This window comes from Caloenas nicobarica, chromosome 10, assembly GCF_036013445.1.
Source record: "Caloenas nicobarica isolate bCalNic1 chromosome 10, bCalNic1.hap1, whole genome shotgun sequence".
NCBI classification, from domain to species: Eukaryota; Metazoa; Chordata; class Aves; order Columbiformes; family Columbidae; genus Caloenas; species Caloenas nicobarica.
The window spans coordinates 15,556,045-15,573,619 of NC_088254.1; the positions used below are offsets into that span (position 1 = coordinate 15,556,045).

Consider the following 17,575-nt stretch of genomic DNA (forward strand, 5'->3'; position numbering starts at 1 on the left):
AGTTGCATTGTACTGGAAACAAAAATATCAGTTTCTGTGAAACAAAAGCATTTTCCCAGCTTTTTCCAGACCCAAAGGCTTTTAACTGACTCATTTCCCTGTTTTGCTGTGGTCCGTTGCAACAAATATCAGGTACTCTGAGTAAAAACATTTGAAACAGTTAGTTATGGCTTCCAGTAGCCAGACCCATAACTTCCAGTAAGAGGATCCTGCAACAGCAGGCAGATGGGAGAACAGGTCTAGGGATGCCAGTTACTTGTTATGGAAGCTGACTTACATGGCACAACAAGTACAGAGCTCATGAGTCTTAACTGGCTAAGTGAATTCACAGTCAGTTACATAAATCTGCTCACAAATGCTCATGTTTTAGTTCTAAATGCTGCATTTCAGCTGTGCAGCACAGCCCCACATCTGGATAGGTAGCTGTCCACAACAGTGCCCAAGAGCAAGAGAATTCATACATATCACACAAACATTCTCCTAGCATTTTAATATTAAAACCAACTCCAATATGTAATTATAGATTAAGTTTTAGTGGCTCTCAGGCAGCAGATTATGATTTTAGAGTACATTCATTGCCCAGTATGCAGGAATTTAGGAAAGCAGCAGCTGCATAAGCCTCTCACACAAAGCACATGAAAACTGTGCTATTTTTATTAGCAAGCATCAGCATTCAGGTCCTCAAAGATCTGAAGTGGAAGTTCAGCAACAGGCTTATTTCTGGAGCATTACTTCATTTCATCTGAGGAGATTAACACTTTAAATGTTAACTCTTACATCACCTTTGATGTGTTATTGTGCATCAGATACTGATGACAAGAAGGCAGAATATACAATTTGTCCATGTCAGGGGACACCTTGAGAACTGCCACCTGCACTACAACAGGTGACAGGTTATTTTTCCCCCCCTTTCCAGAGCAGCTTGGAAGTATTTAAGGGATGCTTTACAAATCAAATCTTGTTTGAACCTTGTCCCTTTTTTATGCTAGGGAATGTAATTTGAACTCCAATCAAGAAAGCTCATCTAAAAGTCTGCAGGGTTCAACTCCCTCCTCCCCAAATATTTAGAAAGCAGCTTTTTCTGCATCAGCTCAGACTGTTCAACATGATGACGACACAGCAAATATGTAACAGCAAAAATTTAAAGCATCTCATGGAGCTTCCATGTGCCCTGAGCCTCTGAAACAGAAACTAACGTAAGTGGAAAAGAAGTGCTGCTGCCCACGGACACTGCGTGAAGTCAGAACTATTTAAAAGTACAGACTAGCCTCCTCAGTTAAACCACCTCCTTCCCAGTTTAGGCAGCTTTTATTTAGCAAAGTGCTCATCATATCCCTCCCTCAACCTTCAGTGATTACAAGAAGTATTTAGTCAAACCAGGGCACAAATATTACAGTACATCATCCTTGCTGATAAAAGCTGTAGAACTCAAGGCTGTTGCCAATGCCACAGCAGAGAACCCGGCAAGGATGTGGATGCCCCCAAGGCCACGTCTTTCCTCAAGGTCACTGCTTCAACTTACCAACAGGGAGCTGCCATTCTCCTCTGCCTCTCAACATGTTTGCCTGCCAAAGCTTCAGGAGTAACACTGTTCTTCTAGTTTATTATTCTCCTGGAAGTGTTCTTCCCAGAGTAAAACACTGAAGAGCTGACAGGAACCAAACAGTGTTTGCTATTTGATGGAGGTAAAGAACATTTGAAAAGCTTGAAGCCAGCTTTTCTGACTCCTTGCATCTAGGAGAAAAGCAACAGTGCAAAAGAGTCTTCTGGTACCAGGCTGCCTGCTTATCCAGTGTAGGTTACTGTGCAAACACAGGATAAGAAGGATCTAACCTGGATCTTTGACAGTGTTTACTAACAGGATTGACAGTCATCTGCTTCAATCTTTGAGAAGCTTGCCTTTATTAAGGATAAAAGCATGCAGACAGCAAGGATAAATAATTTTCTATAAGGATGATGCTTGTGCCACAACTCTACAGGAATAAAGATACACACGTGCACTTGATGGCAGAAGAAATTAGGAACAGCCAAAAAAACCTCTAGCCCAGCACAGAAAGCACTAGTCAAATTTGTCTTTGTGAATTAAAGAGCCAATGCTGCATTTCTCTGCAGGGATAAGAGCCAATGGCAGACTTTCTGTACCAGTTTGAAAGCCAGGAAAAGGAGAGAGCTGCAGGCAGGGATTAAACCTCAGTGCGCGAGGGTACCAGTAGCTGCACTCGTTTGCAAGAGCTCCCATGCAAGGAGCAGTTCTTCGAATGAAAAAGGGTCTGATTGTGCTACTCCACTTGGTAAAGCCAAAGTACAGAGCTGGGCAGTGGTAGAAAAAGGGAAATACAGAGGTAACAAAACATGAGCTCTAGGAAGACAGTTTATTGCTTATCAGTATTTGATCAATATGGAGAAAGCTTCTGGCAGTTTAGAGAATTGTAAAAGCAGTACTAACATCTGCAAGTACAAAGTACCTGGCACGCAGCCATCTCAGGCAGTTTTACTATCCAAAGCTCTTAAATTATTAATCCATTGCCACTTGGCTTACTGAATGACACTACAGTTACAATCTATTAAGTCCATAGGTGAGGATAGTCCCATAAAAGGGCAATAAATCCAAAAGCGTTTCTTCCAAGTATTTTTGAACAGCTGCACAGAAAGAATAACTTTGCTTATTTCTGTTTTCTCCCTGCCACCCTGTTTTTTTCCAGCAATACTCTCACTCCTTCCTCCCTTAAGCATAAGGGAGCTGAACAAACCAGGTCTGAAAGCCAGTTCACAGCTGTACAGAGGAACTGGTCTTACAATAGATCCTACAACAAGCCAAGTACTGATGTAACAGGAGGGATTGCTGGGCTACTTCTTCTGCTTTCATGGTAGAATTTGAAAAGAGCTGCTTAATCAGCTTTCCTAACACTCTGAATAATTAGCAAGTAATCAAAGCCTTGCAAGATTTTTTCAGCAGAGTATTGCACAAGCTGTTTTCACATAGCTTTTTGCTAATTAGTCCTACAAACTATTTCATGCATAATTGCAGGAATTTAAATATATTTGTTCCCTGTTAGTCTCCAAGTGACTTTCATGCCTGAGGACAAGGTTTCTTTGATATTTTAAAAATTTCTAAATTGAAAGGAGTCTGTGATAACCTCAATAGCAAAAAAAAAAATTCACATGTACATCATCTTAGATTTGTCTTTCCTGTAACCCCTTCCAGTCTCCAATAGCAATTACATCCCTGCCTCCGCTAACACAGCTATACAGGTAACAAGACTGAAAAACTACCTATTGACACATTTTATTCTAGTTTGTTTCAGTTGAGTTTGTTTCCTGAGGTCATGCAAGCCTTTCAGGCAACATCCTGCCCAAGATCCATAGGTTGGAAATCCCTGTTACAGTTTTCAGACAAGTTGGCAAGCCTGAGCTCTGAGCTGATCCAGAGAAAGCGAAGAATACCAGATTGCACACTTAATATCAAGGCTCTGCAAGAAGCTCTTACTCCTGCAATTAATGCACAACACATGTACTGCAATTTTTAGACATGTTCTGCATTTTTGCTCCCTTGGGACTGCTTTCACAGGATCACAGAAAGTTAGGGATTGGAAGGGACCTCAAAAGATCATCTAGTCCAATCCCCCTGCCAGAGCAGGAACACCTAGGTGAGGTTACACAGGAAGGCGTCCAGGCGGGTTTTTAATGTCTCCAGAGAAGACGACTCCACAACCTCCCTGGGCAGCCTGTTCCAGTGTTCTGTCACCCAGACTGAGAAGTTTCTCCTCAAATTTAAGTGAAACCTCTTGTGTTCCATCTTGAACCCATTACCCCTTGTCTTACTGTTGGTCATCACCGAGAAGAGCCTGGCTCCATCCTCGTGACACTCACCCTTTATATATTTATAAACATGAATGAGGTCACCCCTCAGTCTCCTCTTCTCCAAGCTAAAGAGACCCAGCTCCCTCAGCCTTTCCTCATAAGGGAGATGCTCCAGTCCATCATCTTCGTTGCCCTGCGCTGGACTCTCTCCAGCAGTTCCCTATCCTTCTTGAACTGAGGGGCCCAGAAGTGGACACAGTATTCCAGATGAGGTCTCACCAGGGCAGAGTAGAGGGGAAGGAGAACCTCTCTCGACCTACTAACCACCCCCCTTCTAACACACCCCAGGATGCCATTGGCCTTCTTGGCCACAAGGGCACAGTGCTGGCTCATGGTCATTCTGCTGTCCACCAGGACCCCCAGGTCCCTTTCCCCTACACTGCTCTCTAATAGGTCATTCCCCAACCTATACTGGAACCTGGGGTTGTTCCTGCCCAGATGCAAGACTCTACATTTTCCTGTATTATATTTCATTAAATTTTTCCCCGCCCAACTCTCTAGCCTGTCCAGATCTCACTGGATGGCAGCACAGCCTTCTGGCATGTCAGCCACTCCTCCCACCTTGGTGTCATCAGCAAACTTGCTGATAGTACACTCAATTCCCTCATCTAAGTCATTGATGAATATATTGAATAATACTGGTCCCAATACTGACCCTTGAGGCACTCCACTAGCTACAGGCCTCCAACCAGGCTCCGTCCCATTGACCACAACTCTCTGGCTTCTTTCTTTCAGCCAGTTCGTGGTCCACCTCACTACCTGATCGTCCAGTCCACACTTCTTCAGTTTAGCTGTGAGGATGCTGTGGGACTTCTACTCCAACTGAGTAGAAGTCAAAAACATGCCCCTAATACAGTAGTGCTAGGAGCTTCTGCCATGAGAACACAGCTGAAATAGGAATAAAACAGACTCTGAATTAGCTTACAATCTGTTTCCAAAGATTAGACTGATACTAATATGCCTTCAAGACTGGTTATCAGTACAGCTTCATGCTTGCTATTTCAGTGACTAGGGAAATGTCAATCTGGAGTGCCAACGCTGAGGTAACAAGTGTCTAAGATACACTTAGGTTCTAGTTACTTGGTATTTTTTAGGTAAGCAACTGCTTTACACTTCAGGCACTAGCCAGAATCAAGAATCCAATTTCAATGCTCAGCTTCACCATAAACTTACATTACTACAAAACTCAGAGGGCATCAGGGAACCCTCTTTGGGCTCCAATTTAAAACAGATAATGCTTTGTTTCCTCTGAGAGTTTATAGACCCTATGGCCTGAGATCTTACACCTTATGTAATCAAGGCACCTGACACAGCACTGCTAAAAGCCTCTCATCTCCCCCAGAATGACTATCATTAAGTCAGCTTGACTTTTGAGATCCAAAAGGAAGGTTCATGCAGCTGCACTCAGTGCTTAGTAGATAATTGATGTATTTAGGGCTTCTAAATAGGACTTCCAAGTTTTCAAAGTGATTGCAGAAGAGAAATACTGTAATCAAAGTCCTTGTCCCTCCAAAGCCTCATGAAATTGTAGTAAATGCTTCATATTATTGATGAAGGTAAGGGCAGCTGCACCAATTCTGGAGGTCCTAGAATGGAAGGGTGAAGATCAGCCTGCTCAAATACACAGTTGACAAAAGGTCAATTTGAAAGTCGATTCAACTGGCTTAGAGCTAACCAGTATGTCATTGCTTTATTAAACTGGTTATGATGATGTGCTCTACCCAGTAATAGATTTCATTAGTCTTCAGTCAACTTAAGGTGCTTTGGATAAGAGCAGGCACTTCAAAACTAATAGCCATCCCTGTATTCATTATAAGTGCACAGACACACGACAAAAATGTTTCCTTCCTGTGAGCCCTGCCAGATTTCTTCCCTAACAGAAAGGAGAGTACATGAACAGGAACAAGGGCTAACTGCATCCATCGCTCTCCCATTTCCACAGACCATGGGCTATATAGTGCTGATATAGTACAATATCAGAATATAGCTACTAAACGAAGGAGCAGGGATGAGATTTCCCATATATATCCATGGAGACCTCCACACAACAAGACTTGGTCCTAAACCCAGGTACCTGAGACACTAACAACAACAAAATGTTTCACTCGGAACGTTTACTTTCCCCAAGAGAATACCCTGACATTCATTTGCACTCAGGTTTAAGAAACACACTAGGCTAAAGAATGGTTAAGTGCAGGTCTTCTCCCTGTAATGCAGGTCAAGATGGAAAAAAAAAGACTACTTACTCTTTGGTCAAAAGTGGGCAGGATTTGAGTAGAAAGCGGGCCAGAGCAGAGTCCTGGTAAATGAGTTCAGGAGGGGCTGTTGGGCTTTTTAAATTCAAGCAGCGAACAATCACATACAGAACAGCAGCAACTGCAGCCAGCTTCACCCCATCAAACACCGCTGGCAGCTCAGGGGTTTCCAACATTGCACTCATTTTGAGCCTGGAGATAAAAAACCCAATATTAGAGCTTTTTCCAATAAACTGTTGGATATGAATATCAATTGCCATATTAAATATAAGACCATGCTAACCAACTAAATTTGTTAGTTAACACTGCTACAGAAATCCTAGCATATCAACTCAAACTAGCAACTTAAGATGAAAGGCAGTTTATTTTGTACTGCTCTAAACACCCTGACCACCACAAGAAATAGAAACTGGATGATCTGTTGGGCAGGAGATTTATTCCTAATCAGTGCTGCATTAGAATTGCAACAGTGTCTCAGGTGTCAAACCCTCCAGTCTCCAGCCAGTCAATACTTTCAGATCTTGGCCAAGACTACCCGGCTCAAATAGAAGCTGAGTGTAAAGCCAGGCTATAAAGTCACATCAGCAGCTTCGGGTGTGCGTTTCTTCCCAGACGAACAAGCCGGGCTCAAAAAGGAGAACTTGAAAGAACGACTGTATTAGCTCCTCAGCCTGAATTTTGCAACTCCAGGAGAACATTGGTACTAACACCTGCATGTATTTAAGGTGGTCACTTTATGTACCAGTGAGTTCAGCATTTCTTTTAATTCACTGCAGTTCTGCAGCTGAAGGACGACTAGATTAATATTTAGTCGTTCAAAGGCTTCAGAGTAAAGGAAGTACAGCAGGGGAGAGAATTAAAAACCCACAATATAACAATATCCTTCCAGCTTGAAATCAAATTCTTAAACTGATCCAGCTTCTTTTAAACATATGGCTCAAATAGCTGTCTATAGTTATTACAAGGACATTCCATCCATGTTGAAGGAGCAGATTTTTCCCTGGGTCTTTCCTCAGCAACACAGGTTACCCAGGTAAGATCACAAGTGACAAGTCAGGTCTTACCAATGTCACTTTTCCTTCAAAGTAGAAATAATTGCCAGTTCTCAGTAGAATTGTCACTGTCAGGACACACGTGCTATCCGAGCTACTCTGTGAAGGGAGAAAAAGCAAATTAGTTATTGTCAAGGCTGCATCTCTCAGCTAGAAGGGAAGAACATAAATTTATACAGAGGTCCCATCACAGACATTGCAATTCATTTGTGTATTCAGTTGCAAGTGCTCCAATGCTGATCCATCTGCAGACCTCTTGCCTATGGACAGGTTCCAGACTAGATCAGTTGCCTACAGCATATTAATTCATGTGTAGTATGTAAATACTCCTTCATGAGCAGAGATAGACAGAAAACAATAATGAAAACCAGCACAACTCCAGGGGAAAGCCAAGCTGTGAACTTCCAGAAGACCACACAGTCACCATCTTTGCAAGACAGTGACATTGTCCCCAGTTAAAAAACTACCCAAATCCCTTTGTATTTAAGGGACTAAAATTAGCAGGCTACTGTTCTTCTCAACTTTTTGTAATATCTACACTAAGTGTGAAGCAAGTCTGAAATAAGTTTCCTGCTACTGCTACTGAGCAAGGCAGTTCACTCCTACAGACAGGAGCTTGTAAACAGTCTCTGCTTGTTCCCACATTTGCTTTTTTGAGAAGTTACCACATATCACACTTCAACAAGATGGTGAGAGCCACCAGGAGGCTCAGATACAGCCACCTAATTAACACTAGTGCACACCCCAAGGCTTGTTATAAGAATTGGATTATGCCAATAAAAGAGAGAGCTTTCAGCCTGTAACGGCAATGTAAGTGATATTTACAATTAGAATTGGATTCCCTACAGGCACAAACAAACTGATGGGGAATTGGAGCTTCCAGGAAAAAGCTCCAGAACTGTCTGCTCTCTAGCATGGCTGTGGCTTCCAACTTAGAAAACACAAACAGGGCAGGCCATACCAAAGTCCTGTTGTTCTTCCCAGCAGAAAGACAAAATGTACTTTCTGTACTCAATGCAGCTACACCGAAATCCCTTGTTTTCTTCCAAGTCTGACATTAGCTATTGATTAACAGCGTGCCGGAAAGCTGCAAGTTTCTGCCACCATAACCATCTGTGTTGCAGGAGAACAGAGGGTGAAGAAAGGGGAGACATTTAACATTAGACAACTCTGAAGCTTTTGTTTTCCAATTCTGAGCTTCACAGTAGAAGGGAGAGAGGAGTGGGCTACAAGAAGCCATTTATTCTTCCAATCAGGAGATTACATTGGCATCATGTGTCTCAATGAAGACACAAGGAAGAGTTCAAGTACAATGTTCAGCTGTATGTTACCTACTTTACCAAGACCACCACCAACACTACCTTCAACTGCGCAGAAGACAACAGGCAAATTACAGCAATAGCTTCTCCAGTGAAGGTACAATCAGCAGAAGAGAGAACCAAGTTCCTGAACTCAAGGACAACCAGGTGCTCGAGCAAATCTTTCCCAGCTGAAACTTCCAGAAGTTCTGTCGGCATCTTCCTTTCATTGTTTTATTTAGAAACTTAGAGACACTGATACAAAAGTTACCTAAGACCTTCCTGCCACCTGGATTTTAAGTTAGTTCACTGTTTACAGCTTTCACATTAGTGAGTTTGTTAAAAATAAAACTGGACATGATGAGTCATTAGCAGTTTTTACTATTGACTCAATATAATTGATCCAGCTAAGCTGTATCTCCCTGGAAGTCTTCTCTCCCACATCATTTTTAGATTACAAACACACCACACCTTTTCTGATACTTTTATATCTCACTTTAACCTCTCACTGCCTTAAAAAAAAGAAAGCATTGTAGCTTGGAGTTACTTTCAGAAAAATCAGGTGTTGATAGGCAGGATTATGCTTTGACATTTCTGAACTAGTATTCTTCCATTTTAGACAAATACACATTCACTGAACTTACATGTCTCAAATATGTGCTAGAGGTTTATGTGTTTGTCAGGATCTTACCCACAAGCTCAGTTGTGGCACTTCAAGTAATTCCTCAGGGGTCTGGTATTTCTGAAGACCTAAACAGACCTGTCTCAGCCAGGGCAGATTTACAGGGGCTGAGCCAGAACACTCTGCCCTAAAATTTTAAAGGTTTAACTTGCAGAAATGGATTTGAGAGCTCTGCCTCTAATCACATCAGACAAATGCCTCCCTGTTTACAAGCAGGGATAAGGTCACCTTGCTTCTGTTTTGTTAAACCCGTTTTGCATTGACCCAATACACTTGTCTGTTTACTAAAAAAAGGGCAGATAAAAATTTGACTGGCTCAACACTGGTTATCTAGAATCTCCTCTAAATGGGTCGGCATTAATACAAACAAACATTTGTCCTTTTCTGTATACAGAACACTAGATTCACTTTTAGAAGCCTAGATAAAGTTAACAAGAGGCAGTAAGTATATCACTGGAAGCAATCACGCCTGCCTGTTTGAGATTAACATTGAGGAACACAAAGAAGTTGAAGCTCTTGGGGCCAAGGATGTTATTTTTGAAGCGCCTTAAGTGTACAGTTCTTTAAAAATCACTTAAAGGCATGACAGCCCCGAAGAATCAGCCTTTTCACGCAATATTCTGAAGTCCTATTTGTGACTGAGGATTAACTTTTAAGATCAATCATTGCAAAGAGAGTGCTGGATTTGTTACATCTTTTCATTTGTCCTTTCATCATGGAATAAAAAGCTGAAAATCATGTTAAAAGGAAACACTTCAGTGTTACTGTTTACAGAGTGCACCTCACCTGTACAAGTATAGTAAGAAAATCTTATGTCTCTCCTTTCCAGACAGGAACAGAAGCAAGTACAACAAAAGCCAGTAGAGTTACAGCAAATTCCTTACGTATCATTTCAAAGACACTGGGTTTTGGGAAAGCCATCATCAAGACATTAATCTTTACAGTAAGCAAAGTCACAACTGACAACAAATCTGAGACCTGTACACACTTCCATTCCAGGTTTCCCGGGGGAGAGGAGACTTTTCCAGGAAGAAAAGGCACTTCATTCCATGACTCAACACAGTATGCACAGGATCTGGTAGCCACCAAGCATTACAGCTCCTCCAGCCATGCTGAAGCTGAACCTGACTCTGCATACTGGAAAGCCAACAGTGAAAAAGCAGAGACATTAAAGGCAGCCACTCCCATAGGGTCCTTCCCTCAAACCTTTTAATGAGCAACGAAAAGCCTGGCAGAGTCATTTCACTGAGGAATTAGAAGTGCTTTGGACTAAGGCGAAGATGCAGTTCTACAGAACTGCTCACAAAGGAGTAAAGGCAGCCTCCTTAAAAGAGGCTCCACTAGTAGAGATATTTTATGCTCCATTACATTCACTGAAGAATGCTGAAAGAATCCTATTTCCAGGAATGGCGGTTTGATACAAAAGCCTCCTAGATGCCCTCCCACCAGGCAGTGTCCTGGCTCACTGGTGCTCCCAAAGCTCAGCTGGACACCAAACCACTGGAGGTTATCTAGCCAAAACTGAACACATTGAAAAATCCCCTTTCCTACCATTTTACAGCTTCCATCAAATAGTGTAATACCCTTTCTCTTTCCCACCAAGATTCAGATGAGACAAAGAAGCTGCTTCTAGGCAGATTAAGCAGATAGACTTCATGAACTAATTTACCAGACGTTTCTTGGACTGGCTTCATTTCTTTGTAGTGCCTACTTGGGGAATGGAACTCTGAAAGCAAGTCTGTTAGACATGAGGAAAGAAAACACTCTAAAGAGTTGTACCTATGCAGATTTAGATCAGAAGCAAGTTTATCCCCCCCCTTCCTTTTTGAAGGAGGAAGAAAGGAAACTGTTTGACTGTAGTTCTTTAGAGAATGTTTCCAGGAAACTAATCATCACTAATATCAGCCAAAGCTAATGCCTCTTCCTAAAGATTAACTTCTGGTTTTGCAGTGTCAGGCCTGTTGCTATCAGGTATGTTATTTAGAACCATATTACGGAGAAGGGAACTTTAACAAGGAAGGGGTGGAAAGTGAGAGTACTACAAAGGTCTTTAAACAAAGTTAAGTTTTATTCCAGCATATTATTCAAATGTCACTCCAGGAAGTGTACAGAAGTATCTCACTGCTGAGCTTTTGATGGTTTAAATACAGAGGAGGACATTTAGAGACCATTCAGATGAAAACATACACAGGGAACATATACACTGGGAAAGACTCTGAAGCAATGTGATTGATGGGAAAGGCTGCCAGACTAAGTTTTTGTAAATCACTGGAGAACAGTCTGAGGTGACACAAGCTACATAAGTACAGGAATCTGTGCAAGAGGAATCATGAAAACAACCTCAAGCCTTATTGTGCAGTCCTGTATCCTGCCTTTTATCCAGCACTTTTTGTATAAGAGATGCTTTCATTTTTACAGAAAAAGTGTTAAACTGCTACTCCAAATTTTCCAAAGAACTACATAGATGTAAGTATTTTAGGGCCACATCAGTACTATGCCTCATCTGTTTAAGCACACAAAACAAGGCATCATGCTGCTTATTTCGAGACTGGCATCTAACCAAGCTCGCCCCATGCAGAACCCCCCATCATCTTCAGTGCTAGCTCAGAAGCAAACACATCAGAAACAAACTCCAAGATCATCTTGATGTACCACTTGGTACTTCTGGCCATTTAAAACAGCCAATTAAGTCTCAGACCTCAAAGCATAGAGAGTATAGTTAAGAACTAGCTGAGCACTTCAAGCACTTAAGCTTAGGCTTTCAGGACATGTGGCCATGAGAGATCACATTCAGTCCTCACCAGAGTCATCAGGAGGCTGGCAAAGCCCACCAGTTTTGTGGTCAAACATTTGACAGATTTTTATCTCCAAACAAAGAGGGCACACTGACATGCCCCATCTCAAGGATGCTTAAAAGAACATTATTTGGACAGCACGTGGAAGTGCTTTGTGCAAATCCCTCTGCCTTGTGCCAGAGCCAGCACCCAGGCCAGGATTTGGCTGTCTGGCAAGCATACAAAGCAGCAGGTACTGTTTACACTGTGTTCCAACAAGGATATATTGGCTGGTGCTGTCACTGGAATTTGACCTTTTCATAAGATACAATACTTGGCTCATATACTAAATTTAGAGTTACTGTGACGTTACAGGGACTAAGTTCATAGCATAAGGCACCATCAGCACAGTCAGAAAGACAGGTGCCTTTAACTGGAGCTTTTTTCCCTTTTTTGACTTTGAGGAGTCCTACGCCTTCAGAGTAGAAGTCAAGCACCTAAGAGGGCTTGGTGTATGTGCCAAGGCAGCTGGCTTGGGAATGCACCTGGGAATAATTCTATAGCCAACAGGGACAGACTCTTCAGGTCTTTCACTTCCCCAAGAAGACTAATTTACAGTCTAATGAGCCTTGAATTTCACTTCCTTCCAACTACAGGAACTGCTTTTATTTCTTCACAATATCATTTTAACTGATCAAAATGGCTCTACTACACAACAGGCAGCTTTTGTATGTTATCTAAGAGGGTTGCTACATAGACTACCTGTAAGTCACCTTATCTGGTTCCTGCTTGTCACAGATGGGTTGAAAAACACTGCATTAGCTTTTATTGCACACACCTGATCTACAAGATTAAGCTAAGACAAGACAGGGCTCTGATGACTCCACCAAAACCAATTAATCACATCTTATCTTAAAGGAAAGGCTCACATTATGTAAGCAAACAATTAATTGATTACTGCAGAGACTTGGGACTTTGTCACACTCAAACTGTTGCCTTACAGAACTACAGGCCAGCACTTCAGCTCCTCGTAGAAGAGGTCAAGCTTCCTTTTAGGTACTGAGAGAAGAAATACTGGCTAACATCCTTCCACAGTCTTACCGCATTAGCAGGTGTCACTTACCTACCAGGTAACCCTGTGTTGGCAGGCAGCATTAAACTCAAGGGAAGAAACTCGAACACATTGCAGAGAACCTGACAACCCATGCTCGGTAGCAGAGGGAATGCTACTAGCATCAAGCCAGATAGCCAAGTGAGCCAATACTAACTGCAATACAGGCTTAACCCACCCCCAAAGAGTCTGCTGTATTCCTTCACTGTATTTTGAAAGAAAGCATCATATTGTTAAAGCACCATTTACCCTCAGACTCTGTACTGTCACAGACATGCACATCAGAGGAGCAGTTCGAAGTCCAAACACATCACAGCTGTTTGCTCAGCTCAGCTCCACACCAGATGAGCTGCACAGCAGGGAGAGAGCATCTATCAGCAAAGCACAAGTTAAGACAGCTAACAGAACTTTATTCACAAGTGGTCCAGCTCAAGCAGCCAGAACATATTGATATCCGAGCGTGATCAAAAGTTGAGGTGCCACTTCACTCTGAAGTCTTCACACACCTTATTTTCCGCACCCCCACCCCCGTGATGAGCAGCTTTGCTCCACAGCAGTACAGGAGACATGCAGAGTCATTCTCTCAGTCTGTCCATGACAGAAGGCTGATGCTAAAGTAGTTTAATTCACATCACTACATTAAAAATTAAGCAACAAGGCTTCAGGACAAAAGAACCAAACACGAAGAGACAGGACCTGACCAACATACAGCTTCCACTACTATGGAATACTTGGGTTTTGTCAGAATGCCAATAGAAAAAAAAGCCAAAACAAAAACATGGTTTGGAGCACTACAGCAGTCACCAGCAACTCAAAGTTTGAAGAGCTGCACTGCCCACCATACTGCAAAATCCAAGTGGGAGGGCAGGGATATTAGGGGCACACATCTGAGGATATTTTCTCCTTATCTCTTGCAAGGAGGTTCACTGTACAGGACTGTCCATCTGCTTATTTCATTTGGTACAATCTTTCATACTCACATGTTACCAACCAACACTTTGCAGAACTGGGTGTTCCAGTCACAGGACAGTGAGGCTTGAACATCCTCAGCATAATCGTTCTGGAACCTGTATATCTGTGCAAAAGTATCTTTGAAGATGTAAATAAGTTTAGAAGCAGGACAAATTGTTGAACAGTGAACCCCTCACTAGAAGCCAGTCACTTGTCCTAGCTGACCCTTTCTATGAAGAGCCCATATTACACTGTTTTGAATACTCAATGCTCTGAGTAGGGCTGTTCTTTAATTATTAGGAACTAGTATATTAGAAGTTTCAGAAAGGTATGGCATTTGCAGGAGCTCAGTCCATATTCGCAGAGGAAACTGTCATTGCAATTTTAGTTGGACTGAACCTATGATGATAAGAAACTCAAGTATTTCTCAACAGTAGAATAACCACTAGGCAACTGCACTTCTTGGTCAATCTAGAGATACAGACAAAAATCCTCTGTACATTGCAGAGTATGACACTTCCTTCCACTGCCGTTACCTCTAACAGAGCACAAGCACATAGATGTTTCAAGCACTTGGTTTGTACAGAGCTGCTTTGCAAACCATTTTGAATTACTGCTGTCTTATGCTGGCAGAGTTAAGGCTGGCAGTCAGAGACAATCTTTATTATCAAATCAACTGATATAGCTGGAGAAAAGACAAGCCACTGGGCACACAAGCCTTCCTAGAGCTAAGAAGAGACTAAGATAGCTGCCTGACTCGCTTAGCATCATTGCCACCCACAGATGTTGGGCAAGTGGGACTTTGCTTCTCCATAAGGGCAGACTGCCCTTGTACATCGACATTAAATCAATTGTTTGGTACTGAACTCCATCAGCTAAGTTCGATCAGATCTTTTAAACTGTACATAAGCTTAATCTTCACAAGCTATTTAGGCTGAAGGGCAAGTATTTGCACAGAAGTTCAGCTGATCTATAGTACACATTAAGAATAGCAATTCTGAGCTTAACACATCATGGAAAACCATCTTCCAGAGAAACTCAAAAACATAGACTCCAACATAATAGCAGAACTATGATGATTTAGGCTTTTGCTGAAAAGTCCAGAACACCAGTTTCAGGCTGATGTCTGCACTTTTCAACAGGAGTGACAAGCACCAAGACACCAGCATGTACACTCTTACTAGAGACTTTGCTAAATCCTGTTCTCCATTAACGTAATCCAAGTTTTCACACTGCCAGAGCTGGCAGCATGGAAGTAATGATGAAGAGGACAAAGATAAAAAGCAAGAAAGGGGAATAGCAGGGCAATGTGAGTCCAACAGCACCCAGGACATTTCCATTACTGAGTGAGATTAAACTACAGAAGGCCTGAATGCCACTATAGTGCATGAAATTATATCTAAAAGTACAGCTGGAACCTAGTAGATTTGGATAGCCTCTCTATATGCCTATGTCAAGGGAAAACGATGCTATTCTGCCATCTCTCCCTCCCAATACCACATCTCAGAAAAGTGAGATTTCAGTGTGTTAATCTCTGGGTTTTCACATGACAAGTTTAATAATGCAGCTTTATGAACCACTAAGAGCCTAAGCTGCTATTCATCCCCTGAATAGAAAAATATAGCTTTCACAAGAAGAGTAGAACAAATTAATTTAACTTCTTCAGAAACAGTTTTGCAATATGGAAGGTTTTATTCATAATCTCAAAGTTTTTTTCCACCTCTAGGAAAGACAATCGGGTACAATCTTAGGTCAGCCTCATCATCTATCCAGCTAATTCACTCAGTCAAACGGAGAACCTCCCATGCAAAAACTGAAATACAACTACTTTTAAGAATAAGGCAGGAGTACAGAAGAACCCAAATGTTACCTTAGCTCTTTTTTAATATCCTTCCTGTTCTTACTCTTGACTTTGAGATTAAAATAAACGATGGCTAGAATAATAAGAAAGGCTGCATGTCCACTGATCCCAGAAGAGACCAGAGAAATTTTTCAAACTTCTCTTGTGATATAAAAACTAAACAAGCGTCTAGGAAAGAATGTGAAGTAGATGAACCAAGAAAAGATAACAACAGAACAACCAGAGGTTGGTTGTCAATAACAAAACTCCCTGCGCAGGAAATAAACATTATCAAATAAAGTTTGAAAATGAGATACCACAAATGCAAACCACTGATCTGTGTGTTCTGTGAACACCATATCAGTGAGGACTAGAATATGTCACCCTAAGCAATATTACAAACGTGGCTGAGCATGATAATCATTTATAAACAAGGCATGTAAGATGAACACACTGTACCAGTTAACTGATTAATAAGCCACAAACATTTTGTACAGAAGGAGGCACTGAACAGCAACTTTTAAGAGGCAAACAGGAATCCTTAGCACTCATTGCACCAGTGACAACAGTACACCAGCAAGAAGAGGAAGCTGTTATGAATTCTCTGAGGAGACCTGCATGAGAATGCAGCTACAGAATGCTATTCCTCCAGCCATAACAGTGGGAATAAAGCTGCTGCTAACATACCTCTTCAAAAAAGTTAGTGCCAGGTGAGGGATTTCACCAGCTGTAACACATCACATGTGATACATCCATCTACCCATCCTGTGCTGGAGTAAATCACAAGTTATACATGAAGTTATAGAATGGAGCGGACAAAGCTTTATCACACAGGCTAACAAGCAGGTATATGGTACGCATCAACAAAAGGAAGACTAAAGTCAGTGCAAAGTACTAGTAGCAGTGTTAGGACTCAGAAGCATCAGTAACAGAGAAAAAGCTTCATTTAGGGGGAGCAGGGTGACCTGATGCACCTGGCTCCGTCTCACCCCAGCACCATCCCCTCGGGGATGCACTCGGCTCCCCGCCTCGGCCTTCACGCCGTAGCACAGGCTGCCCAGACCGCCCTCCCTGCCCCGGACACCCGCGCAGCTCCGTGAAGCGACGGGAAGGCCAGCACCGCCCCGCGGGCCTCCCAACCCCGGCAAGAACCGAAAGCGAAGGCACCGGGAGGGGATGGGACCGCAGACCACCACAGCCAGGCCGAACCCCCGCCTCCACCCCAGGAAATAAACACATAAGGCAGCCCTTACGCGGAAAATAAATAGAAGGCGCTGGGCAGGCACAGGGAGCCTGAGTGAGAGAAGCAGCGCTGACCGCCCGGCGCCTGACAGACCCGGCCAGTCAGCAAACACCCCGGCACCCCACCAGGCCCCGCACCGCTGGAAGCCGAGTCAGACCAGGCCCCCTCAGCCTTGCGGGAAAGGGGCTCCCGGGACGCCGCCACCTCACCTGCGGTGCGGCCGCCAGCAGCTCCCACCCGTCTGCACCAGCCCCGCTACGCGCGGCCCCTTAGCAACCGCCCTCGCGCTCCCATTGGCCGCGCCGCCGCGGTGCTCCCGCCCAAGCCCCAGCGCGGATTGGCCGGAAAGCGAGATGAGGGTGGGACAGCGAGCCAGCCGGGTTACACGGGCGCCATTGGCTGGCGGAGACGCAGCGGGGCGGGACACTGCGGTTCCGTTGGCTTGGGCGCCTTTCAGTCAGGCGGCGGGCGGTGATTGGCGTGTGCGGGCGGGGTGGGGCGGGGCTAC

General features: G+C 43.2%; 1 protein-coding gene across 2 annotated transcripts in view; it reads right to left on the bottom strand.

Moving 5' to 3' along the window:
• ABHD2 (abhydrolase domain containing 2, acylglycerol lipase) overlaps positions 1-17,354 on the bottom strand; it is a 41,162-nt gene extending 23,808 nt beyond the window's left edge. Inside the window, exons 1-3 of one of the 2 annotated variants that reach the window (XM_065642088.1) lie at positions 17,277-17,354; positions 7,181-7,267; positions 6,108-6,308 (exon numbers count right to left, since the gene is read on the bottom strand). In XM_065642088.1, coding sequence (XP_065498160.1) covers positions 6,108-6,301 — 194 coding nt within the window. In that variant the 5' untranslated portion in view covers positions 6,302-6,308; positions 7,181-7,267; positions 17,277-17,354. The other variant, XM_065642089.1, reaches the window with a different exon arrangement.
• Positions 17,355-17,575: the final 221 nt, after the last annotated feature.